Source organism: Stigmatopora argus, chromosome 9, assembly GCF_051989625.1.
Source record: "Stigmatopora argus isolate UIUO_Sarg chromosome 9, RoL_Sarg_1.0, whole genome shotgun sequence".
Lineage (NCBI taxonomy): Eukaryota > Metazoa > Chordata > Actinopteri > Syngnathiformes > Syngnathidae > Stigmatopora > Stigmatopora argus.
The window spans coordinates 13,379,955-13,407,896 of record NC_135395.1 but is presented as its reverse complement, the minus strand read 5'-3'; the positions used below and the strand labels follow the sequence as shown (position 1 = coordinate 13,407,896).

Genomic DNA, 27,942 nt, shown 5'->3' with positions numbered 1-27,942 from the left:
GTCAGTGTTCCTGTTTAAAGCTATAGAGTAAGTGTTCAAGAATTAAGTCTGACTGTTTTTTTCCCTCCCAAAAGTGTGGTGTTAATGTGACATTGTGTTAATTAATGTCTACTGTACTCGAGTTCAAACTGATCCTGGTGTTGGGGTTTAATGTCGTAGTAAAATGGTCAGAGGCAATCAGTTTACAGTTGCCCTAAAACTGAATGCTGGTTTCATTTAAAAAAAAAAATCCATCAACGTGCACAATCAAGGAAAATGGATCATTTTAGTGTTAAAGTGCTTTAAACTATAAACTGCCTATAGCAAAGAATTTATGTGACATTAGCTTGCTACACATTGTCGGACACCGAGAGGAGCAACAACGACTGACTATAGGAGTCATTACTGCAGACTGACATTGTGATAAAAAGCCATTATGGTGGACAAAATTGTCTGTTAAGCTAACATAAAAAAAAAACCCACCAGACTGAAATTTCGACTTTAGAAGTAGGTAATTCTTTTATTGTTTTCACATGGCCTATTCCTGTCACAAGTTCGAAGGGTGCCATTTTAAGCTCCCTCTACAGATCAAATCAATTACATTTCGAATAGAGCTCAATGGAGGCCACTTTAGTATAGGCCACTGTTTTGTAAGCTTTTAATTCCTGTGTGCTTTGGATCACTATTCATTTAGAGGACCCATAACTTGAGACTTTCTGGCTATGGACATCTTATTTAACACCAGACTGCCTGTCGTGAGATGTCATTTTGTTTGGTGACATTTTTCTTGTTGTCTTTGTTCACACAGCACAGGCCAAATCATTAAATACAGTAAGCCGCACAAAATGCGCATTGACAAGCCACAAATCTTGTGGGAGAACGTCCTTTGATGACACGACACAACTTTTTGGCAGGTACGTCTATTTTTTTTTTTCAAATATACAAATACAGCAAAAAAACATAAGACTAAAGTTTTAACTGTGAATATTTTATGGGGTTGCTTTGCTGCTTCCGTGTAATTTCAATGCAATCTGGTTTTAAAAGTACTGCTCACTGTTAGAAAGTTTGACTTCAGCCAAAAGTCTTCAAAAGGATGATGGCCAAAAAACACTAGTATATGAAACACACCTGCATTTATGAAAAATCCCCTTTTTAGGGATCAGCGAACAGTAATGACAAAGGCTGTACTTACAAAGACTGTGTAGCCATACACTTCATTTTTTATAAAAGTTAACCTCGACGGATATACTTAGTATATAAGTTAGAATTCTCCCAAAGACAGCTTTCCTGTGTTCAGGAAAGGGAAGTTTTGCGTTCATCTCCTGATGAAGTCTCAGCACAGCACAGCACTGTGACACAAAAGCAGGCAGTCATAAAACATTCAACATCATTCAAAGTCAACTCTCCCATGTGCATCGAGACAATCTGACATTCAAAACCACGAGAATGTCGGTCCAGGAAACATATTTAAGGAAGTCTTTTATTCTTTCATTTGAGAATAATAATGAAATCCCGAAGGAGTACAGCGTGTGAGAAAAAAATGTTATGGCGACTGATTTTTTTCTGTCATCCTGTTGAAAAGTCATATGAAACACGACTGTGATGACATTTTCAAGTTATTGCTGTTTTGCAAAATTAACGTGGGCATTCCTTGCCATTGAAATTCCGAAGAGAACTGAAGTACTTTTGCTGCATATCACTTCTATAAATGTATGTGTCAATCTAGCTGAATTAGCATTAGCACTGTATATTCCTTGATGAACTTCGTTTTGGCAGTGTGTTTCAGCTCAATATCCTTTGGCATTATGAAATATCTTCTAGTTGATGGATGTCAAACTCCCATGTGGTAGTTTTGGTTTCTTTCTTCCTATTTTTTTTCTAGCTTTCATTAAGGACTACAGACATGAATTCAATGCACGTTACATTGACTTTCACAGGCCGCTCAAAATGATCTAACGGGTCAGATCTGGCCCTTGGACCTTGAGTTTAACAACAATTTTCTAGTTAGTTTGTTTACACATTTCTCTGAATTGGTAGATAAGAGAATTTGGGAAACACTAGCTACTACGTGTGTGGTCGATTGGTCGCCGGTCTTTTGGTCGCCGGTCTTTTGGTCGCCGGTCTTTTGGTCGCCGGTCTTTTGGTCGCCGGTCTTTTGGTCGCCGGTCTTTTGGTCGCCGGTCTTTTGGTCGCGGTCTTTTGGTCGCCCCGACCGCGACAACAGGCGACCAAAAGACCGGTGACAAAACAAGGTAAAACAACACAGTCTACGCATCAATAAAAGCCAACAATGGCCATGAGCAGTTTCACTGAGCCGACATGTGAGTGTATAAGAGTTTGTATGTACATGGGTTGTCCCCTTAGGAAGGGACGTCAGTCAGGGTCTTAACAAGTTCTCCAACAAAAATCAATAAAAGTCTAGTAAATTTTGAGCTTTTCTTTAGCCTAATAATTACTAGGGCATTAAGTATGACTAAATAGTAATTCGCAGTTTGTATTTAGGGAATTTGAGCAACAATTTAAATGGTAATTATCACTTACCTTCCGGGCGTCCAAAAGATCGGTGACCAAAAGACCGGCGACCAATCGACCGTGTACCAGCTACTAGATCTTGGCTATCACTTTTTAAGGCATTTTCCCACAGTATCTGTCTATAAAACTTTCTTCCCAGATTTTTGTGAGTCATCTCTATCATTTATTGCTTCACCTCTTTCCTCCTCAGTAACATATTCTAGTGTGGCTTCCTCGTCTGTCCTCTGAGACGTGTTGCAGATGTCACCAACAGTTTTGAGGCTTTCTTTGGAGCTCTTGCAATCAGCCGATGCTGTGTTTCTTGATTTATCCATTCAACGCTTGTTTCAATGCTGTAGTTTTCCAGGAGATCTAGTCACAAGAACCAGTCAGGTTTCAGTATTTTTCTTGACATGATAAGTGAGGAGACTCAAACAAAATACATTATGTTCCGAGTTCAGATGGAAATACCTGGAAATAATGTTCACTTCACATCCCACAAACTCATTTGATGTTGATGGTATTCCGCCCACAGCAAAACCGAAGTCATTGACTTGACTGTTCCGGTACTTTTGGAGACAAGAGTATATAATTCAGTCATTTAGACCTTTAACATCTTGATTTAGCATCCGCTTTTATGAGAGACAAATCTCAATTTAGAGTTCTAACAATACACTTGTGTCAAGTGGTAAAATCAAAAACGCATCTTTCAAAAAATTGAAGTGTCTGCTTTTGATTTATAGAAAGGCAATCAAGTGGCCAATTTCCCATGATTTTGCGTTTGTACTATTTTACATTTTCATCAAACCACATTCGGTGGCTCTATCTGCAAAATTGAGAAATCATTGCGGCTGAGAGATTGGAGGTTCAGCTTCATCAGCAAACTGTGCCGCTGAAATGAGAGACCTTCATTGGTCTCCTTCATCTGCCTCCCCCTGCTCTGTTTTTTCACCTCTCCACCACACTCTCTCATTTGGGCTTTTGCATCGCTCAAAGTGCAGGGAGGTGACACAGAGGCTATTTTATCTACCACTGAGTGAAATAAATATTAAACACGTCCATATTTACATTCCACTAGTGAAGTGAGAGCATGTGGAGTACAAGCCCTTCTTGGCACACGTCTCTGGAGGGATGATCTCAGAAAAGATAATCGCCTCCACCCACTATTTGGTGCCGGCTGATGAGGATGCTTTCATCCAAAATCTTCCATATGTGTCCCTTTGGCTTGAGATGTAGTTAGTGTGAAGGCCATATGATCCACTTCGTTTCTCATTAAACCATTAAAGAATCCAGTGATCCCTTTAAACGGGGGGCACTGCCATGCTGTCTATATCCATGCTTTCTTTCAAATGGCACCGACAGTACCATTGCTCAGAAACAGTTCGAATTATAATTTCGCCAGAGAAAGATGGGAGGACCCCGTCAAATTATTACAAAGTAATTGTCGACCTCGAAGAAGAATGTAATTATTCAGTTTAAAATTAATCTTCCAATGGCCATATCAACAATATCTAATTAAACCAATGCACTATTGATCCTCGTGCAGTCATTCTGTATGGTAATTATGAACAAAATGCTGTTGCATGCAAATCTCTACCTCAATTTTACTCTTGCTGGACTGCATCCTCATAAGTGGTTTGCAATGTAATATGCAATCCACTGATGGCTTATTAAGATCTTTACAGTCATTTAATCTGAGATTGTGGTCAATTATATCTCTCTGGAGGAGCATTGCAGTTTAATTTGATATAAACAAAACAATAGGCTGTGAAGCTGTGGTCACGTTGGAAGCTGATACACCAGTCTGAAGGGCTACATACATAGTCCCCAAGGGATTTCCGTGTCTTTTCTTTTTTGGCCTGTGCCAACAATAAATAATATTAATTTCATGGCCGCCACCTTCATTGGATCAATACACATCGACTGCATCAGTTGTTTCTGCTAGTGCGTCGAGAGAGTAATTATGTATTTTATGGAGAGAGTCAGGAACACAACCACATTAGTAACATACAAATGAGACTCATGTTTTCATAATATCTATTAGGCAAGATGTCTCTTTGGGACAAAGTAGCTCTAAATAATTCAACGTATTACCAGAGAAAAGGTGCCGCTGTCTCGTCATATTGTGATCGCTTTTATGCTTTTCAAATCCCTGGATATTGTAACTCCAGCCAGTGACAGCGAGAAAATTAATTACAACGCTGCCAATCGATGAACCACTGAAGGTGTCAACTCCCCAAAGAGCTGTGATTGTTCATAGCCGCCTGATGGATGAGGAACAAGGCCAATGTGTTGAACCCGTGCAGACAAACGGACCCAAAACACATTACAATGAGAAATCACACTTTAATCATTCATGGAAGCTAATATCCTAAACTGTGAAATGTAACCTGACATTTGGAGGAAACCGAATCTTCCTGACTGCTTTCCATTGCTCATCTGAAATATATGCAACGTGGCTACTTTCCCAGGGAGAAGAAAAGCATATGACTGAAAGAGACAATCCAGCAGCTTGCTCTAACTAATAGGCCACAGAGCGGATTAACAGAATGAGAGAAACCATTAAGAGCAGCCTCATAAGTATCTGAGGCTGAGTCATTCTCTTCTTTTTCCCCGCACAATCCCTGCACATTCGGAAGCATCCGTCAGGATTGGACGGGGAGCTATACGGCTGAGGGCTCGTGCTTTACACTGCCATTCTGCCACTGACTTTGACCTTTAGCAAGGAATGCCGGATGAAGAGAAGGCTTAATGAGTTTGTATTATAGCTGAGCTCTAGCTAAGGAGTCATCCATCTACATGAGGCTCATAATTAGCTGCTAAGACGCCGGTCCAGTTCTGTTCTTCCAGTTCCACCTATTATCCAGGATAACTCGTAGGCAAGCAGTGGAATAAAGGATAAACAAAGACACACAACACCCTCCGAAGCATATTAATAATCGGCTCAGCGGCGATGTCGAAAGCACATCAGAGCAGTCCGATAATCACTCGGCTGGCACTCACGGAAAATGAGGAAAAGCTATCTGGAACATAATTCATAGCCTGGTGTGAGTTTGCTGACAGGTGTACACTCTCACGGGTGTGCTAATCCTCATGCTTCTTCGTCTGTGTTGGTCCGACAGCACTGTGAAGTGACAGACACACAAGCCCTCAAGACAAAATAGCCACACTCCACTGTAACACAACGACATGGACCTTTTGTGCTTCTACGTATGTGCATGCAAAGCTCTAATATGCTTCCTGTTGTAGGTGCAAAGAAGTCACATTCATGTGATCAATCAAATGCTCACTAGCCAAAATATTAGGTATACCAGGATGCTGTAATATAAATCTTCTACTTATACCAAGAAACATAGATTGGCACGGCCAGAGACGTAATGTTTATTTTAGTTGTTGCAATTCGCAATGGTAAGAAAAGCACTGCATGCTCAAACAGCGTATGTTACATTTAACTAAATAATAAATACATACATACATTTTCCATCGTGTGTGGTCGATTGGACGCTGGTCTTTTGGTCGCCGTCTTTTGGTCGCCGGTCTTTTGGTCGCCCCGACGGCGACAATGAGCGACCAAAAGACCGGCGACCAAAAGACCGACGACCAAAAGACCGGCGACAAGGGTCACAAGGGTGCTGGAGACTAGCCCAGCCAACTATGGGCAGGTGGGGGACACCACCAATCGGTCGGTGACCAGCCAATCACAGGGAACAAGGAGATGGACAAACATACTACATGCTCACAATCATACCTAGGGGCAATTTAGAGTGTCTATCCAGCCAACCATGCATATTTTTGGGAAGTGGGAGGAAACTGGAGTACCCAGAGAAAACCCATGCAAGCCCAGGGAGAACATGCAAGCTGCACACAGTGAAGAACGATCTGCGATCGAACCCTTGATTGTAGAAACGTCACCTTATCTCTCTCTCTATTTCGCCGTGTATATCTATATGTATATGCGACCCTTGTGAGGATAAGCCGTTCAGAAAACGAATGAATATTTTGTGTGTGTTGTGTGTGTGTAAGTAATTTTACTGGATTTGAATTATGTCAAAGCCAGCTTACGATAGGTCACATTGAAATATAATCTTCTATTTTGGTTGCATATATTTATATCTGACTCTACAGGAGTCAGTGCCTCACTAGTCATGAACATTACCGCACGTCTTTGCCACAGCATACTGTGGAGGTGCTGCAATTGGCGAGACGTAAATGCGCGTAAAGAAGAATTATGTATTTATGTTGCTGAAGAAAGGTGGATGGAAAATCATTTGACTGGTTAGATGTTGTCAATAACAATACAGGGTGCTCAAAAATGGAAAGATGTTGTCTATTTTGGATTGATATATTTTTATATCTTGCTATAGAAGAGTCAGTGCCTCAGTACTCATGGACATGATAGCACATTGCCACCGACAAGAGCATTCTCGGGGGGTGCCGCAATTGCTGAGACATGTGTTTAGCTAAAAAATAGATTTTCTCTTTGCTACCTAAAAACATAAGTCATGCCCCCTTGGTGAAACTACCTATCTTTTACTCCTGTATAATGGCGACACTAGTAATATGAATTTCAACATTGGAATATTTTTACATGAAAATATACCAGTAGCTGTTATTAGTTTGCACAAATATTATAATACCAGAGGACATACTTACATGACTTGTACATCTTAACAGCGCAACTATCTTGTCACAATTGTGAAATGCTATAAGTAAACAAGCAATGTCTACAGAATACAGATGGTGGATTTTGTGGAAAATGAAAGAATTTACTTCCTTTATTATAAAGACATGCTCATTCATACATCAAGGGGGTGCTGGAGCCTATCCCTGCCAACCAAGTTTTTTTTCTCCGATATATATGAGAATATTTTCTGATCAAATAGTTACCTATAAAGTTTTATTCAGCAAGAAAAAAAGGAAATTCAACTGATTTTAATTTATCTATTTTGGGGGCCAGGGGGGACAATTGGTTCCCCAGTGTTATGAGTGCCAATTTTGGAATTGAGCACATTCAAAAATGTTTAAGAACTTGTAGTAGAATTATAAGTAGTAGTTGTATCAATAAAACAGCCTTAGTCTGAATTTAGCTTACTGCATCATTGTAAATGTTGACTGACTTCATCCCTTTCAATTAACATATTGGCAACCATTGACGACACTAGACATCCAATCCATTTGGAGTAAAAAGCTGGCAGCGAATGATCACAAACACCCTTCCCAATAAAAATGGATTGAATGTCCAGCGTCGTCATTGCCACATTTACATGCAGTCCTCCCACTTTAAACAAATTGGACGTCTCTCGTTGTCAATGGCACGCCACGTGTCAAAGGGTGCGTTTAGGGGCGCTCCGTGGCCACATTCACGGTCTTATCCGCTCCTGGTTTTGCATTGACGCTCTTACTACCTTCGCTGTCTCTCAGAGCTCCAGCCTTGCTGCGCAAGCAGATGTTCTCTTGCTGCAAGCAATTATTACTATTTCTCGCATCTTGGCCACACGGTCCGCTCGTTTGCCCGCTCGACGGCTGTCAAGTGGCGAGAAAGTGCGTCTCTTTTCTCCTCTTTGCAAGTGCGAGGAGTATTTTTTTTTTTAGGAGTGAAGGAAATGACAGTGTCAGTTTTGGGGGAAAACAAGGCAGATTTCCGCGGGTGCGGGAAGGCATCATTTGATGTACCACACCTGTGATTCGTTGTTGCGAGCAACTGGAGACGCGCGAGGATGGACGCGGAGGACATGTGCTGAGGAACACACTTCAGCATCGTCTTAAAAGTGCTTCTCTTTTCACAATTTGGACGTTATTGACCTCGCATTTTTTTTCCCGGCGTGTCTTGTGAAAGTTGATTTGAGAAAAAAGACGAAAAATGCCGCTACTTCTTCGCCCCTTTGTCCGATGTCGACTCGGCGCGGAGCTTCTGGTGCTTTGGCTCGGCTTTATTGGCGTCACCTGCACCGGTAAGTTTCTCTTTGTGTCCCGTTTTGGTGTTTCTGATCTTTCTAGCACTGCGCTGATGAGGTGGGAAAAAAGTCGATGCAAGTGTCAACTTTAACGACGATCAATGCATTGGAAGCACGAGGGTGATTATCAGTCCATCGTCGGTACAGTAAGGCTTTTGCTTTTGCAACCTCAAGGTTACGCGGTTGGAACTTAATGCACGCGCGCACTATTGAGTCCCGATCTTGAAATGTGCTGATGAATTGTAATCGCGCAATGCATGTTTTATTTCCAAAATGTGACGAAAATGGACCATGACGCCTCGGCCAGATGGCTTCTGTATAATGGATGACAATGCACAGTGACACGGAGCTCCTTTACTGTCACATAAACAACCTTTAGCCCAGTAAATGTACAATCCCAGATGGCGAATGTTGGGAGGCATTGCCAGCCCGGTTTCCTTTGCAGCAAGGATGTCCCGCAAACTGACTCCATCCTGCTGCATTTGCACCACGCTGACAGCTTTACGGAGTTGGGAGACGATCGACTTGCTCTGATGAATTGTGCTTTATGGCGTGGTGCCTGCCAATGTGCTCTATATTGTGCAAAACTGTTGGGTTGGTTGAGATTAACTGGGTTTGTGCTGACTGTCATCTGAGCTGAACCCAATCAAGAGTTTTGTTTAGGCAAACAAACAATTTATTGTTATTTGTGCTGACTGTCATCAGAACTGAACCCAAGCAAGAGTTTTGTTTAGGCAAACAAACAATGTATATATTTTTTTAACTGATTGCAGTATGGTCCGCTCCATCACACCCAAAAAGAGGATACTTTGTAGCATTTAATCATCAATCAAACGTCAAACTTTAAACGTACTCCCCACTGTAACACCATTTTCTGATGTTCATTCAATTTCTAAGAGTTTTAGGAAGAGCCTATCCCGGGTGAAATCGGGTGAAAGGCGGATTAGATACTGAACTGGTAGCCAGACAGTCGCACACTTTACAGTGTTCATTATGACAATAGGATCATAATTTATAGATTCTAAGACATGGCCATCACAAGACAAATTATAATCGAACCTATCATGATTTAGGTTGATGTGTAATAGGAGAAAGCGGATTTTATTTTTTTGACAGTATTTTTAATTTGCCACCGGATTCCTCTTGCAAAGTTTAATGCACAATGCAAAATATTTAAAGATTCAAATGGGCACACGAAGTATGCAAAAACCTAGACAAATGCCAAAACGGCAGTCGAGAAAAAAACACTGTAATACGTGCATATAAAAAGAAAAAAATGTTAAAACAATACTGGTATGTCAGAAAAATGTACTTTCATTTCATGATAAATACAAAAGAACCCAGCACCAACAACTACTGACGAATCTAATTTGTTAAGTGGATAACTGACCAAACTCACGAATAACCTTTGGTTAATGTACGCGCTGATAAAAGAAAATAATTCATTTGCAGCTGTGGCGTCTACAAGTTTATAGTTTATTAGAAGCGGGTAAAAATATACTTTACTGCATGCTTAACATTGACGACCTGTAGCTCTTCTTAATGCAGGAAGCACTCATGAGCACACTGGGGTGTGTTGTGTTCAGGTTCAATTGGAGAAAAGAAAACAAATAAGTGTCCTGCTTGAGGCTGCGCAGGTTCCAAGGCAGGCCTGAAAACTGTAAGGATTAGCTGTAAAAGTCCATATTTTGTTGCCAGTCAATGCTTTTCCCAGTCCAAATGTATTTGAAGTCTAGCGCCCCCAATAGCAGGCCAAGATTTCAAGGAGTGCACCGTATTGGGGCTAATAGGGCGCATTCAATTTTGACTATATTCCTGGCGAGTGTTCTGCAACACACTTAGATCGGATTTACTTTTGGCTTGTGACCCACTAGTTAAGAATTACTCTCTATGAATCCATTTCCTGTCTTTTCATTTGATTCTCTTTGAAAGAGTAATCAAATATCTTGATCTGGGTTTGGACAAAGAATGCTCATTATTTTGTCTGTCAACAGTGGTAAATATAACAATAAGTCTCATTCAGTTAGTCTGCGACTTGCCACTTCAACACGTTGCTCCTCACGAGTCTTTTTACAATTCTCATATATTGTATATTCTGGGATTCACTGACGTGTGTCCAAAAACAAGAGGATTTCACACGTCATTTGCATTTCCCTTGTTTCCAAACTGTTAACCTTGCTTTGGGCCGAAGACAAAGATGTTAAAGTGTAATTGTCTTGCTCCGGGGCACAGAGATGATGAATTAAGTAGGCTTTTTCTTTTGCATCAATTAGTGTTTAATTATGAATATGTTAGTGCTAAATAAACATGCATACCCCCAAGGGACCACATCTACCAATCTAAGGGGCAGTGATAGTGCAGGTGTTTTTCACGATTGGTGTTTGGATGCATTTGATTAGTCTTTTCCATATCCTACTTTCTGTGTGCTTCCTTTTCAGCTCATTTTAATGTGAATATTTCTTTTTTTTTTCTCTCTGCCTTCCGTGAGCTGTTGCCACAGTCCAAAGACACAAAGCTTAAGGTCAGATTTAGTCACTAAATTCCTATAGGATTGACGCTGCTTGACTTTGATACTCTTTGTTCACACTGTCAGCGACTGGCGAACAATCCCATTTCTTTTTCCCTCTACTCGATACATGCTGGGAAATCCTCCCCTGTGTTTTATGCCGATGAAAACAGGACATTAAATGGCAGTTTTATCCTCCTTCTCACCTGGATCAAATATCAAGGCACACTTTCTACTTTGTCTGTCAATCTCTGTCAAATATTAGGTCATTGCCAGCGTCCCATCAGATTTCTTTTATAGGACAGGGTGAGAGCCAAAAATGGATCGCAGGTAATATGGTAGCCATTTCTTCCTACATGAGGATAGGGACAGTCTGCACTAAGATCAGTCAAACGATCCTGTGAGACAAAGATGCTGACTCGGCACTTGCCTGTATCAAAAGCCGACTTGTCTTTTTTTTTCTCCTCCTGCCGAGAAAATAAGTCAGTCACTAATAAAGGTAGGCCTGTCAGTCTGCATTTTAGCTAGCCCAGCACTTTTTCTCCAGCAGTGTTATGAGGGGTATACTTTGAGCTTCGGGAACAAAGTAAGCCACTGCTTTACTTGCACAACATTTGAAGCTTGCAGTATGCAAAGCCTGCTTGTTTGTGTGTCAGCGTATCAACAAGGATTTGCTTATACATGCATGTTTATCTGTTAACCTTTTGATGCACAATCATTCCTCAAAGGACACAATGTGTGAAACTCTTGGACCTTTGATGTAGTTCAACTTTATTAATCCTGCAGGGAATTCCAGGTTGACCATGAAATCCTTTCACATTTAAATTAATTGTATTGAGTAATTTACATTGAGTTGTATTGCAAAATTGCTTCAGTTTGCCAAAAGAGTCTCAAAAAGAAATATTGTATTTTAGTTTCAACCTCAATATTAATGTCATTTCAAACCAGGAGTGCACCAATCATAATTTTCTGGTTGATTAACATTTTTTGTAAAGCCTGACTTTCTGATGTGACCCTAATACAATATAAGATGCGCCTTTAATACTCAAATTAAATGTCTTTTGTTGCCATTACCTAGGAAGGGCGATTTCTTTATTAGGTTAGGTTAGATTAGAACTTTATTTCAGCCCATATTCGGGGAATTTCTTGGTTGCAGTAGCAAGACAGACACAAGACACACAAGACATTGTAGACCTAGGTAAATAAAACTGGAGCCACACAGGAAGGGGACCTTCTCCAGACTGAGACTTTACTTCTCTTTTACTTCTCTTTAAAATAAAAATTAAAAAGTAATAATGTTTCTTTCCATAACACTAAACTATAATTTCAGTTACCTAAAATCATGTGCAGCAACAGTTTTGCTTTAGTAACATTTTTGCTTGACCAGAGGAAAATCACAAGGTTTAGGAAAATTGATTAATTTCTAGAGAAGACAACCACTAATATCCATCAGGTCTTGTAGTTTTAATTTTTCACATCTTCACTTTTGATAATGTTAACAATACTTTAGGCTGCAAGTTACTTATTTTAATGTCCATCTTATGCCTGTCAATTTCCACAATATATTAGATAGGAATCTAAGATGAGGGAAAAAAAGAGATTTTCCTGTTCTTGTTTTTCTCTATTACACCCCATGGGGGTGTCGCTAAGCAGTTGTTGTCTAGAAGGTGCACGGGAATTGAACGCAATTTCCACAGGGTGTACATTTTGTGATGATGCAAGCACATGGCGATGCAGTGACACCAGGCAGAAATACATTGCATAATCCTTTCATTTGCCTGTGCCTATTTCTTTCAAATGCAAGGATTTCCTCTGTCAGACCTCTTTTATTGTTCAAATGTGATTCATCCTTGTATTCTCGTTCTCGCTGCTGGTTTGTCTTTTCTCATTGGCTCACTAAAGAATGTGATAAGGAGAGCCAAAGCGCAAATGTATGTTTTCATTAGAGAAAATTGCCTTATTGCTAACTTGCTAAATTAATTCAAATGACACGTGGATCCAGTCGTGCACCGGGCCAAGGATTATTTCTCCTTTACTGCCAGATTCACTAAATAAATTAGTATGTACATGTGCAGAATATTTCATAGAGGTCAAAAATGATTCTTTTAGAACGTGGTGGAAATCTGAAATTATTTCCTTCACAGGCATGAGTTTTTTTCCCCCACTTTTATGTTGTTTACAGAATTCAGTATTAGATATAGATATTGTAAGAATGAAGGCAAGGAATTGCTTGGGTGCAGATTGAAGATTATCAAGTAAGACTTTTATTCAACTGGCTTCGTGTGAATTTTGTTTCTAGACAACCCTCATGGGAATGTTTCTGTGTGACTCATGCGAAATTCTATGTTATTCTGTAGAATCACATTGATGAATGGATGCTGAGATGATAGTCTACCACAAATGGTTTACAGGTAAACAGTGCATGCCATTACAGGTCATCTTGAAACACTAGTGAAACACGCTCCATTTGGTAACAAATACCCAAGCACCTTATCTTTCATGTTATGTCCCTTGTGCTTGTCATTGGCAAATGCTGGATTTGAGGAGTTCATAAAGAACATTACAAAGGTTCTCATGGAGGCTGAATTCAGCTGAAGAGCAGCGTTAGTTTTTTGTATTCTATGGACTGGCCTTATAAAAGAACCAACCACATACGTCAATTTCTGACCTTTCTGTTTAAATTATCCTATTACCATGTTTCATGTCAATGAGAGGGGGCTGTGGTCCTGAAGTGGATTCGTTCTCTCCTGGAAATGCAGCACATTATTATAGCCGTGTCTGTTTTTTTTTTCTGGCTGCCAGAGCATTAGCCTCTAGCCTTTGATATGGAATTAGATTACCTGGTAAAACAAGCAGCAAGCAAGTAATGAAATAGTTGGCTGTGGTCACAGTTTATGGGCTTCATTGACCGGCAAGAGTGGCAAAAAAGTAGCATTTTTCGGGTTGAAATAGCTCAGAATGGAATGTGCTATTAGATGTAAAAGGATGGGAGTAATGTGTTACTGCCTTTACAACGATCAAGTCACATCTAAATCAAACAACTCTAGGTAAGCTTACTAGTCTCAGTAAACATTTTGCTTCTGAATTGGGAAATGTTACAGATTGAACAGGTGCGAGTTAAGTGAAAAAATGTGTAAATTCTCATTTGTGCTCTTATTAACACCAACTATTCTTAGAACCCTTTCCCAAATAGTTAATTGGGCATCAGTCACTGTCTGGAGAAGTGCTTAAAAACCCAAAGGTTTCTTAGCGTAGCTCATCTAGCATGTCCACTCCTCTGGGTGCTCTTGTGGCCTTTACTTCAGGCCATGCAGAGGATGAGGAAAGAAGATCTGATTGCAGTATGGAGAGCTATAGATTAATAGTTCCTTAGTGAGGCCACCAGGGAGCGATGTGAAGGACTCTCCCTCTTTATCACGTATCTCGTGAAGGGAACCCTGCACTAGAAAGTGAGAAAACAAATCTGAAATCTTCTGAAGGTCAATTGATATTAACTGACAGTAATCAGTGTTGTGGATTTTTGTTATCATGCATCCAATATGTTTTTATGAAACATGCTAATTCAGTGATTCTACTCGACCTAAAATCTCATCGAAATATTTTAGACTTACTGTTAAATAAGCAACTCATTGTGCTGCTACCTCAACCTTAATGAAAAACACCTTCCAAATGTATGGCCAATTAATAAGCCATTTTTTTAACTTAACTAGATAATGTAAAAAAAACAGAAAACAAACAAACATTGGAAATCATACTCAACAGCCTGCCATATCCTGGTGGGCCTTGATTGGCAGGGGTATCTGAGGGAGGTCTGGCACTGTGTGAACCCAAATTTGTCATATTGAAGTGAATTTGTTGACAAGACAGGAGGCTCGGTGACCTTTTCTAATTATGTCTGTGTGTCCAGGCACTGATGCCTGAGGGAAGTAATTCAACTGAGTCAACAAAACACTGAGTAAAACAGCACATTCAAACCCGTGCTGTGTTTATCTATTATATATATGTGTGTATATGTATATATGTGTATATATGTATATATATGTATGTGTATATATATGTATGTATATATATATATGTATGTATATATATATATATATATATATGTATGTGTATATATATATATATATATATATATATATATATATATATATATATATATATATATATATATATATATGTATATATATATATATATATATATATATGTATGTGTGTATAGCTACAATAAAATCTTTTTAGTTACTTTGGAAACTATATTCCAGTTTCACAAACATACCTCTCTTCTACTTTCAATTGTTTTGACTAACAGCACCTACTCACATGAATGCTCGTCAACTCCTACACTAACTGCTAATTCTATAAACCTGCCAGGGCATAAACTAAAACCCACGCCTCAAACAACATTAATCTGTGGCAAATACCTCTAATAAAGTGACCCTTTTCTTTTTCAAAAAACATTTATAGTCCAACAAAGGTTGAATAATAAAGCCTACCACTGGAACACTGAATAGTAAGCAATTCAAATTGTTCTAAGATGTCATGGCCATTAATACAAATGGTAACCTTCACATCAGTTGCCCATAACTTTAAAGTTGATTCAACATGTTGTATGTGAGTGGCCAGAAAAGCACAATATTTACATTTAATGTTACCAGAAAATAATGTTTTTATTTTTATGCCAACGGGTTTGGGTGAATGTCAATGGCCTATGCTGCATTATTGTATAACGGCATTTCACCCTTCATCTTTCGAAAATCATCAAAAATAATAATAATAATAATAATAGTGGATTGGTTGAAAACTTGTCTGTGTGTTTTCTGGATAAGTTGTCCCAAAGCTCATTTCTTAGTCTGCGAAATATGCTACTTATGGCTTTTGTTTGACATTCTGACTAACGTAATAATTACATAACTTATCTGGCAAGAGTTGATTGTTGTTAAATGTCACTGTTGAAAGTGCCTTTCTTATATATTTCCATTTCATTTCTGCCATTTTCTATGATGGGAAATCAATCAGCTTTTCTTTAACCCAAGATAAGTAATCATTTTAAGATCATTAGGATATTTTATGTGTGCACTTGGCTCTCACTCCCTGTGCAGATTTTTAAGAAAGACTTTGTCCCACTTGTGTTTGAATGTTTCAAAATGTACTTTGACTCGCCAGCTTTTCATCTATTCTATATTCTCACCTTCCACATTCCGCTTACAATATTTCTTGCATTTCCTCAGCCCTGCACACTCATTAAAGAACGGTTAAAATTTAAAAATGTTTCTTTCTAAATGCATAGATAATGTTTGAAGATAATGCAGAAATGTCTGTCTATTGTTAATTTGATGTTGTTATTTTATTCCTATATGTAAATATTTATATTATATATATATATATATATATATATATATATATATATATATATATATATATATATATATATATATATATATATATATATATATATATATATATATATATATATATATATATATATATATATATATATATATATATATATAATAACAATCAGCAACAATTATGCCAAGAGCCAACTGAATTTCTATGCCAAACTTTTATGAGCCATCTCGTTTTTATTACAAAGCACATTGACCAACCACTAAACCATGGAATCAGAGAGCCAACTATTCCTATAATTCTAGCATTACTTCCAGCGGTAGTAGCAAAGTGTGCTCACAAAGGTGCACGGCCACAGAGGCGTGGCTGAAATTTGGCAGAGAGAAATGATTCTTCTCTGTTTTTTTATCGAGAACCTTGACTTCAAAATGTCTCAAATATACTTTGAGCACTGAACTCAGTGTTGTTTTATGAACCCTCCCACATTATTTGTACGCATCTCGGTAGCATGGCGCCATTTACTGTTAAGCTACACTGCACGTAGCCGCCTCAGCCTGATAGTCCTGAAGCAAAAAGATGTCCGCCTCCGCCCCCTTAAGTCCTATAAGCATGAGGCAACCAAGCAAAGCTATTAAGTGCCGACAGGGTGGTACGTGAAAATGTCTGTAGGCTGCATTCTTATCATTCAACAAATGAACCACGAGTTGATTTACTCTGAGCTGGACAATGTTAAATACCCTCAAGAGAAAGAAGACAACATGTCATTGGTTCATGTTGGTACCAAATGGGAGTTGAACTAAAAATGAGTTTGCACCATTTGACATCTGGAAATGAGGCAGTTGTGAAAGTTAGTTGTGGCCAGTTTGCAGTGGTGAAAATGAATCCTTAAATGACATTTTGAAAGAAATGTGACAAGGCACGCGTTATTCAATGAGAAGATATATTTGGACATGTGGGCACATTTCATTTGGGATGGATGGTACAGGCTTGCTCTGATTTCTTGTACTGCCTCTCAACATATGATGCCCAACTACAAATGATTTGAATGGCCAGAAGGTGTTTGATTTACGCTGAGTCTGAGTTATCAGTGGCAAACAGACCCTGTAGTTTCTCCGTTATCATTCCTCCCAGCTGGTTGCTAAATTTCCGCATGTTTTTGAGCTCAGGCCTTAAATGTCAAGACAGCAGTCGCAAGCGTAATGCAAAGACAAAAACTGTCTCTTACAGCAAAAATCTGAGGCATACTTTTCTGCTAATTTTTCCTTTGTATTGTTGTGCAGTGTTTGACAAGCAGGCCTGTCTGCTTTGTGCTGTGGCACAGCTTGGCCTGGGGGGGATGATGCCCACCTGACGCCCTCCTTACAGACTTAGCTTCCTGTCTACAGATAGCAAGAACAAAGGTGGATTCACAGCTTGGGTCATGTGTATTCTGGCTGTGTATGTGACACTCTGATGACTTGAGGGCACTTTCTTTACCAGAAGAGTCCTTGTCTGTCACTAAACATCACTGTCTCGCTCGCCGCTAATGGCATCTCCAGATTGTGCTATGAGGAACAAAGGCTGGTTGTGTGACATACTAAGGACAAAATAGTGACCCCATTAGGGCTGCAGGCTTAAATTTGGGACAGTGGCCACAGACCTATTGGCTTGTCATGACAAACAAAAAAACATGGAATAATTAAGTGTTGGTGCATCACACTATTCACAATCTATATATCGCTTTTTAAAAGTAAAAGAGTCAGTTGTCTATTTCTCACATATGCTCCATGAATTTGCGTTTTTCTTGCTTAAATTTGATTTGATTGCTTTATTTTGGTCATGTGGAAAAAAAAACAAAATCAAATTATTTAATCCCACCACCTTCTCCACTTTACCAAGCAGTCCATCATATGAACAGTAGAGTAGTGAATAAATTCAAAATTCAAATTAAATTAAATTGAACAAGACAAACTATACAAAATTGAAAAATTGAATGTTCGTAAGACAAATTTAGTAATTTTTCTATGGTTAAAAAAATCAAATGTATGTTAAATCAATGCTTATTTCTGCTAATTTTGATTATTTGCAATCTTTCAAAATATTTTTTGCATCTGTGCCATTAGTAGATTATGAATTTCTAAAAATAGAATCTCCCTTTGTTGCTGTCTCTATGTCAAACAATGTGGGCATTCATTTACTATTCAAAGTTTAATTCTCAGTAAAAAAAAAATAGTAACTTGGTTCTCAGCAAGTTTGGCATCGTTGTTTGATTGCTCTTAATTGGATGAAATCCCAACTCTAAATACAGCTCCAAGGTAATACCAGCTAAATGATTGACAGCTGCACAACATCCCAGATGTCACTCTTTGCCGAAACTAGTCAGACTTCCACCTCTTTTATATGGTAACTATCTCTTCTTCCAAGGTTCAATAATAAAACAGGCCCTGCACTTGAATATGCCATGTTTTTTCTAAGACATTGCAGTGCAAAAGTTGGCATCAAAGATGTCACACTAAATCTTTGTTTCCATGACAGTTGGAGTCAAAACATGAGCCGGGAAAACACGAGCCCTCCCGGCGTCAAGAAATACTATAGTGCTCTCTCTGAGCCTACGCATCTAATGGTTCTGACAGTATTAAAAATGTTTAATAAGGCTTTTGTGCAACACATACGGTAGAGTATATAGTGAAGATTTGACAAAAGGTTTTCCTACAAAGTCAGAGGGGTGTTTTCTTATTCTCCCGTTTTTAGAGGTCACTCACAGCATGTAACCAAGGTTCCTTAGGCAGCTTGCTGAGACCCGTAGGTTTAACTGTAATACGTTCTTTAATTCTCTTCCATGTAGGGTTATTGCCATCAAAGCTCCTCTGACAGTTCATACTCAACTCTAGCTTATTCTTCTCTTTTTTTTACTGATGGGTTTGTGACTGCAATGAACTGAATACCTCCACATACAAAGCATTAAAATATATGCGTGAAAGAAACCATCAGCATGCACCCGCCATTGATGATCTTTGTATATTGAAGAACTTTGACAAATGTTGAGTTCTTTGCCTCATTATGTTCTTGCCATGTTACCAGTAAAGATGATGTTTTCACAACAATTATAGATATACAGATACATTTGTTAAGTCGCCAAGTAATTTTGAATGCCTAGCGGTGGTGCTGTTTGCATATACTATCTACTTATGCATTTGTACACATCTTCAGTGGGATCATCGGATGTTTCTAGTCTTAAAAAATCTTAACTGTGTGCTTAGTCTGCAATCTTAACTAAATTTTAGACGCTGAACATTTACTCATCGTCATGTTATTTTAATCTCAAGCATGAGTGAACAATCTTTGCTTGTTACCACTGAATCATATTTTCCTCAATTTCTTCATTGATGACCATGCAGTTGCAAACAAGCCCAAAAATATCTGAATGATTAATTTTCTAACTAATCGATGACTGGTCATTCATTTAGAAACTAGTGTGTGATGCTAGGTGTGAAATCTCTTAGTACAGTATAGAATCATCACATGTAATGATGAATAGTGACTAAAATTACATTTGAAAAAGTCTTCACCTTTGGTGTCTATCTTTTTTTTTAGGCCCTTTGACTTTAAGAAATAGTTGGCGGCTACTGTGCAATCAATGTAACTTTGCTATCCCTCCATCTTTAATTTAGAAATGCAGAAAGACTGTGCATGCATGAGATGGTTATCCTAGCTCACTGTCTAGCACGTCTTTTCATGCATGTTCACTCATAGCCTCCCACGGGTACTCATAACAGTCTGTGTTCCACTGCTTGGGCATACTTTTCTTTGTTACTGGTCTAATGACCTCAGACGGGTATAGACCTCTATAGATTTTTCATTTTGATGCAGTGATCCTTCCGAGACAGGACAGTCAAGGGCAAACTAATGAAAAGGTTCAGACTTGTGAAAACATTGTGTTGCTTTTTAAATGTTTGTGTTATTCTTGTCATGGACTATTTGTTTGACGGCGAGGGTTGAACACACAGGAGCAGCTCCCCTGCAGCTGCAATAGATTTGCAAGTAGATCAAAGCAAATATGCTCTATCCTGCTACGAAGCCTCACATGGCTGCAAAATCAGAAAGGTGAATTGGGCGTCATTCTCCATGCTAGTGAATGTTAAGTTGAACTGAGGAAACTGCTATTTGTCATTGGGAAACATTTTTCACACTCTACCAATCAAGTGTTGAATTCAATTGAATGTTTATATGGTCATTCTACAAGTATAATGAGATTTAAAGCTTTCACCACGGTGTGCACAAATAACAACAGACAGACAAATAAATAATCAATAAATAAGTAGTCCAAGTAAGGTCAGCAGAGTGAAGCAGGCTTGTTTTGGAGACGTTCAGTTCCAAGTTCTTGAGAGCGCACCACTTGCTGAGTCTAAGGACCTCAGCTCTGTAGGCCGTCTCATTCTCCCTTGTGATCATTCCCACCACAGTTGTATCATCTGCAAATTTCACAATGATGTTCTCAGGGTGCGTGGGTCTGCAGTATTGTGTGAAGAGCAAGTAGAGTAGTGGACTCAGTACACGGCCTTGGGTCGAACCGGTGCTGAGCGTTCAGGCTGTTGAGAGGTGGCGAACCAGCTTCACGTGCTGGGGTCGGTTGAGCAGAAAGTCCTCTCCAGGAGCATGTGGAAGGTGGGAGCCCCAGGTTGACCAACTTGAGGATGAAAATGTCTGGTCTTATAGTGTTAAAGGCTGAGCTGTATTCGATGACATAGCTCCCTCTTTTCTCAAGGTGGCTCAGTGCAGCGTGGAGGGCGGTGGTTATTGCATCTTCGTTGGATCTATTCGGCCAATATGTAAACTGATGTGAGTCGTGGATGAGGGGAAGTCAGGCTTTGATGTGTTTCAGTACCAATTTTTCAAAGCACTTGGTGATGATTGGTGTGAAAGCTACTGGGTGGTAGTCGCCCAGATTGTTAGCGGGTGACTTGATAATCCAAATGTGAATTTCTTTTCTAGTACAACAGTGGGTCTTAGACAAACATTGCTCATGAATTGCTCTTTTTGCTTTTCCTTTTTTTCTTATTTCAAAACTCATAAACGAAGCCCAAAGCAGCCTAATCTGTCTAAAAGGAAGTGACCACGATCAATAGGATTTTCATTACAGTTATGTTTTTATACTGCAAAAGACTCGGCGTCGGTCAAGCACTCTGGTGAATGATACAATCATGTTCCTTCCCTGCCTGTCTCCCCCTTTCAGATTTGCAGTGAGTTAATGTACTAGGACTTGTTCTTTTTAGTAGTAGTTTGTTTTTTGTCCGTAGCCTTTATTGCAACAGCCACAGTCAAACATTTGTACGTTTTGTCATTGAAGATCTTCCTGCTTAGCTGGACGTGACATTACTGACAGTCTACTTTATTGAATTATTCCCCTCTCTCTTTAGTCCAACTTTGAGAGAGCGGAGAGAGGTTAAGCAGCTTATCTGTTCGAATACTTGTTTGTGGTGTTCATGGAAAAAATGAAAATCCAATTGGCTTTGTCAAATTATTGCTATTGACAAAAATGATCATGCACTTTGTTTTGGTTCAAACTGCTCTGGAGAATGCCTGAATGCAGTGTCTCCCCCAGAAAACTTGCAAAGCCTCGCTGTAGAGAAGTCCTTTGGCAACATAAAAGCTTTTTGGGAAAAAATAATTATATATAAAAATTAAATGTTACACATAGTATTAAACACATAAATACCACCTCTTTGCAAACAACATTCATAAACATTTATCATTTTGGAATTTAGATTGTGCTATCGACCAGTGCTTTTGCAAATGCCGCATATTGTTTAGGTGTGCCTTTTGGGAAAATGGATCTTCTCTCCAGACCTTATTTTTAAAACTTGTGATTGATTTTTTGCAAAAAATACATAGAAAACAGGGTTGCCGAGATGGTACTGCATATATTCTTGCTCAGAAACGGTCAATATCTTTGCACTCTTTTTGCACTTGCTCTCTCGAGTCCTGCGAACCAACTTGACACGGGGATTCATCACAATATCATAATAAATCGAATAAATCTAAACCTGATTCTCTCTAAGTTCTAATTCAATATACAATACAGCTGTTATGAAAGATATTTTGAATATAATGCATGCATGCCACCTGATGATGTTGTTGTTCACTCACCTGACTTCAGTGCAGGTGAGGGCTTGTTTCCCGCTGGTGGCGGTGTGATTGTGAATGTGCGAATGGTCATCTGTCTCTGTGTTCTCTACGACTGACTGGCGACCAGTCTAGGGTGTAGTCTGCCTTTCACCTGAAATCATCTGGGATAGACTCCAGCAACTGCCCGCAACCCTTACGATGATGCGAGGTACGAAAGATGAATGTATGCGTTTATCGGTCCACATCTATATCCACTTTTCCTTGTTTTACCATCCCTATATCCCTTTTCTTTACAGTTTATTCTCACTCATTTTATTCCTATTTGCTATACAGGGTTCTTTTAATCAGATAGATATGTTAGTATTCATCAATTCTTCAACACAGTATAAAATGAGGCAGCGGGCACAGAAGAACGTCAATTCGCTTGCACACCCACAGGAAATGCTGGTCAGCGCCCTTGACAGTGGAGGGTGGAGGTGTGACCACACAGTGTTGAAATCCAATAAAGCTGCCATTATGCAGGGGCTGACAGGACGGCAAGATAATGCGACACAAAACAAAATAAATCAGGCTCACTCCCACGTGGTGCCTGTTTTCTCATTATACCCCTGGCAATTGCATAACAAATGGCCGGTGTCCTGCAGGTGGAACCATTACACTTGGTTGTCATATAGACATTTACATTTCCATCAATTTATCACACCATGTGTGGCAGCGTTATTGTACGCTGTTGGGTTTGTGTCTTGTGTACATCTCAAAACAGGAGGAAATTGCTTTTGCTCTGACGTTTCCCTTTATAGAGCAGCACTTTAGATGGGTCCTTTTTGTTGAACAGCAGCTATGGTAAATTGTTAAATATTCTGAGTTGTTTATCTTGTCGTGGCCTTGTATTTGCTTCTATTCTGATGATATGATCATACTTCAATGGTTAGGTTTAAGCACAAGTGATGATAATAGTCACTCATTTTTGAATGTTTTGTAAAGCAAGTGATGTAAAATGAGATACTTGGCATTAACCATCCGAATGATAATTAATTGATTGTAAACCTGGACAATTTATGCGGTGGATCTATCGCATCATTTGTTTCCTTTCGCTTTTATCCAAGACCAGGTGAAACTGTTAGCTGTTTTCTCTTGGTGGACATTGTGCCTCCATTGCATTCAAGCCATGAAATCACACAAGACATTCACAAGATGTTCTTGCTTTAAATGACATCATTTGATGAATTCTGCTGCCATCTTGATATATTTCCCCCATATTCAGATATGTATTTTCTCCTTACCAACGTAGTCACTAGCTGGCAAGGTTATGGATTAGGTTTTAAAACAGACGATCTACTACGCTTTCTGGCAAACAACATTCAAGTGTGATGATCCAAATCTTTCAAATGCTTATAAAGCATTACACTGATCTCGACCGATTCCTCTGCTCCAATTGATGTATTTGGAAAGGCAGTTTTCCCCCTTGACATTACTATTGATAGCTGACTGATAAGATCCCATCAGGAAGTGAATGCAGGTGTCTGGATCAATGCTTCACTGTAGCCTTCTCAGTTAGAATACTGTACTGGTGTTTTTCGAACACAAAGTGGCAGCCACAGCTTTTCCAAAGCTTTCCAGCTAAAAAAATCACAACGACCTTTTCCGTCTAGGGAAAAATCCATGTGTTCAGTTTCTACACTCTCATATGTAACTAGTCATGTCCTTAAGACAACTCTGTATAGACTTTGAAAGGTAGTGAGCTTATCCTCAACATTTGCCAGTGGCATTTTTTCCCCCAATTTGGATTTAGATACATCTTGAATTGCACTTCAAGGGTTAACACAGAGCAGTGTTGACAAAACGAGCGGTGTATGTGAAGTGATGGCAACAGGATTCTTCACCATGCATGCCTGCAAACAGGTTTTTGAAGATAACGCACAAGTTATTTTTTGGGGACCTCAACAACACTATTGTCACTCCACATCCTTCTACTGACTGGATAAGAGTCCCTGCAATTTCACCCCCTTCCTGCCTCATGGCAGCGAAGCTGAATCGTGGCAATTTTTATACATTAGATTAGCTCTTACATGTTTGGCAAATGTTTCTTCAAAGCACGACTCCTATTGAGTTTCAGGGTATGTAGAAGCATCTTATTGTTGCACTAAAAGTGAGGACAGTTTTTTCTTTTTCTCCAAACAGATTTTTAAACAGTTAATTTTATTAGATTTTAAATCATGCAAAACAGCTGTTCATTGTTTTGATGGAATTAGGTTGTAATTATGTTATCACTTTATGCTTTATCTTTAAGGTTTCCTTACAAGCCTGTTTTTCTTATCAAGGCGTAATGCTTTCCCTTTTTATGACCTCTATCATGTATTTATTTTACCTTTTTATGATGGGGACTTTTATGTCCTCGTCAGTGGAAGTAAATTACAATTAAGGGCATAGCCACAACGACAAAGATCCAGTGTGACTCATTTCTTGAGCAAAATAGAGTGCAGGGTTTTATTTTTTCTTCCCCAAGATCTTATCATTGTGCCTGTGACTGTTTTCTCTTTTGACCTTATTTGAATGCTGCGATAAGCATCCCCCCAGCTAAACTTGACCAAATTAGGTTTATTTGTCGTGTTTTAAGGGAATGATTTGTCACAGTGAGTCGAAGAAGAATGCACTCTAAAACAAAATAGTTCTTCTCTGCTGGTGACTTCAATGATTTTTACCACTTTGTTTTGATTAGAAAAAAACAAAAACAAGTGGCTGTTGATTTTCTTATGTGAACCCGTCTCCATCTAAATGCCATTTCAAATTGTTATAGCTTTTGAAGAATAGGATTTAAAACACCTTTAAATCTAGATAAGCAGAAGTCTGCAGCTTTCTGCAGTTCATGAGCAGGTTTAGTCATTCGTGTACAAGTGTAAGCAAAGCAAATTGGAAAGTGTGCAAACGGTATTCGTTTTTTTTCTTCTAACTTAGGAAAAGGAAAAACGGAAACTCGTCTTCCATTTCCCCTTTTAATATTTGGCCATAAGAAAGGGGAAATGGAACCTTCATCCACTGTTCCCTTATGGGTTATTTGCCCTATCATGCGGTCATAAAACCCAAGAGGCACACAGTTTTGAAATTCTATGACTATTTGGCTATTGAATTGATCTACCAGTGATACCACACATATTTTAAAATCTCAAATATTTTCACAAAATAGAGCTGAAAGGCCATGAGAATATTCCACTTGCATGAAGCCTAAAAAATACCCCATGGGACTTCACCTCCTACCTTGCCCTCTTGGAGTTATCTGGTGCCGCGGCACGCTATGAGTAGATAAAAGAATCCTAAAGGGGAAACCATCCTGTTGGTAATCACATTTGTTTGCATGGTGCACTGAGAAAGATTGATGTCTTATCTGTGGCCATGGATTTCAATTCTCTATGCTGTGATGTAGATAAACAATCATTCCGCTGTCTCCTGAGCATTTTAATTGTCTTGTGCGCATGCTGATGTGCAGCTGCTTGAGCCTATTAATGTGCTTTTTGACCATGGAGAAGGAAGAAAGTCTCTGCCAAGTGTCCTTCTTGTCTACTTTTTGGAGTTGTTCAATGTTAAACGTATGTATGTTCTCTTACATCATTGCAATTGTAAAAAAAAAAGTGTAGCTCAAGCAGAGATCAAACCAATGCGGTTACTCTCGTCTGGCTTGGACATCTGTCTTCTCCTTTTGTGTGTTTGCTTATTTGTCATTCACACGTAAACATTGCATAATGTACTATTTTAATGTCTCTAAATGGCGGCATTCTTTTCAGCATTACATTTTCGGTCGGAGGTGGTGAGGAATTGAGCCGTTTTCCTTAGTACAGTATGGAATATTTCAGTTATTGGGGAGGCGGGAGTGTTTTTCCAGGTGTAACTATTTCCATCTGTCTTACTTTGATTCATGAATTTGGCTCACAAGTTCTTATGAGCAGCAAATTTTGATCAGACTAATGATCAGAAACTCAGCCTGCTCATCCAACCACTGCTTTCTATGTTAATGGGAATGATCAAGAAGATGGTGTAGCGCTAACTTCTTTTCATAAAACCTATTGTATTTATATGTATGGATGTGTGTGTGTATGTATGTGTGTGTATGTATATATATATACCTCAGCAACTATCTAGCTTACATTAAACTAACTAAATGACTTAAAATTTCTTTAAAACCAGCAAGTAATGTCATGCATTAGCAAAATCAAGAGGGGACCCCTCGATTCTCTTGAGCACAAGAAATAACAAGGTTTGCAAAAGGCCAAATTTGGTTCCGGAGCTCCATCTTATCTAACTGCTTTTCTAATAGAGCACGTACTACACTTAATAAATTGAGTCGGTCCCATAAGAACAAAGGCCAATGAAAATATGTCAAATTAATGTAGCTGTTAAATAAAATGATATCTATAATTCACCAGTTATAGTTCCTGGAGGTTAACCTGAATATAATATGATTCACTTTTCCCTGAAAGAGAGATCTTTTTTTTCTGTTTATGGCATTAAGTATGTTACATATATGTTTTCAAGATGCAAACAAGACTGAATGTAGCCTCAGTTCAGTCAACTTGACCCTCAGGAATGCGCATGATTATACTGACGACATACACTGTTCTATAAACAAGCTAATGTTCGACACAGGTGGTCTCTTGGGAACATGGTTCATTCAAGTTCGAAAGTTACAAAATTACCCATTTGATGTATTTTGTAGAGAGTACAATCAAAAATGCAACCGAGTTGTTAATCTTACTTGATGTGAGAATAGTCACATTTGTCTAGCCCTGCAGTCATGCCTTTTATCTTAAAAGTCTCCTATTGGCTGGTTCTTCTCACATCAAATTGGAAATCTATCATAAGCTTGAGCTATACTAAGCTTAAAAAAGATTTAGAATAAATAGAGGCAAACTAAAAATTATATACCTGGCACAAATACCTGTCAACGGTTAAAATGGAGATTTTGACTGTAACAGGCATGTGGTGTCCATTAAGTCACCCAAAAATAACAAAACAATAACTATCATATCACTCATTGGATACAATGAATATTTCGCAATTAAGACTGCTTAAGGTCAGTAAAGAAAGCGATGTGTTTATCTCATTAAGAGCTTAAGTCAGCTATAAAATGTGAGTTCTTAAAATGTGTTGAATAATACAAAATACTTCAACTGGGATATATACCAACATTCACATAATGTTAGGATAGGTTCTTGTTACTTACAACGTTCATGAGATAATTCACTATGGAAGATGAATGGATGTTGTTGGCTGCCCCACATCAACAACATTCAACCTAGTGCGGTGAGTCATTATCTGCAAATGTGTACATTTTGAGTCTCATTCCTCAGCCTTGGCTCTGAGGTGATGAGTACGTAAGTATTCGATATTTTTTCTGCATCAAGATTACTTGCAGCCTCCTTGCAAGGCTGATTTGGATCAGAAATCGTAGCCCAGAGACAGCCTTTCCTTAGTATTGTAATTTGCTGCTGCATATTTTGGTCCACTCCATACCCCAGGGATGTGTCTTATTACTCTGATGTTGTTAGC

At 38.9% G+C, this 27,942-nt stretch overlaps 1 protein-coding gene across 6 annotated transcripts in view; it reads left to right on the top strand.

Annotated features, from left to right (window-relative positions):
• The window catches only part of unc5a (unc-5 netrin receptor A), a 132,570-nt gene that overhangs the window by 11,456 nt on the left and 93,172 nt on the right, over window positions 1-27,942 (top strand). For 2 of the 6 annotated variants that reach the window (XM_077609426.1, XM_077609421.1), the window contains exon 1: window positions 7,917-8,441. In XM_077609426.1, the coding sequence (XP_077465552.1) occupies window positions 8,351-8,441 (91 nt within the window). In that variant the 5' untranslated portion in view covers window positions 7,917-8,350. Of the gene's footprint in view, window positions 1-787; window positions 894-7,916; window positions 8,442-8,513; window positions 8,565-27,942 lie in introns of those variants that run through there. The other 4 variants (XM_077609427.1, XM_077609423.1, XM_077609424.1 and 1 more) reach the window with 3 other exon arrangements.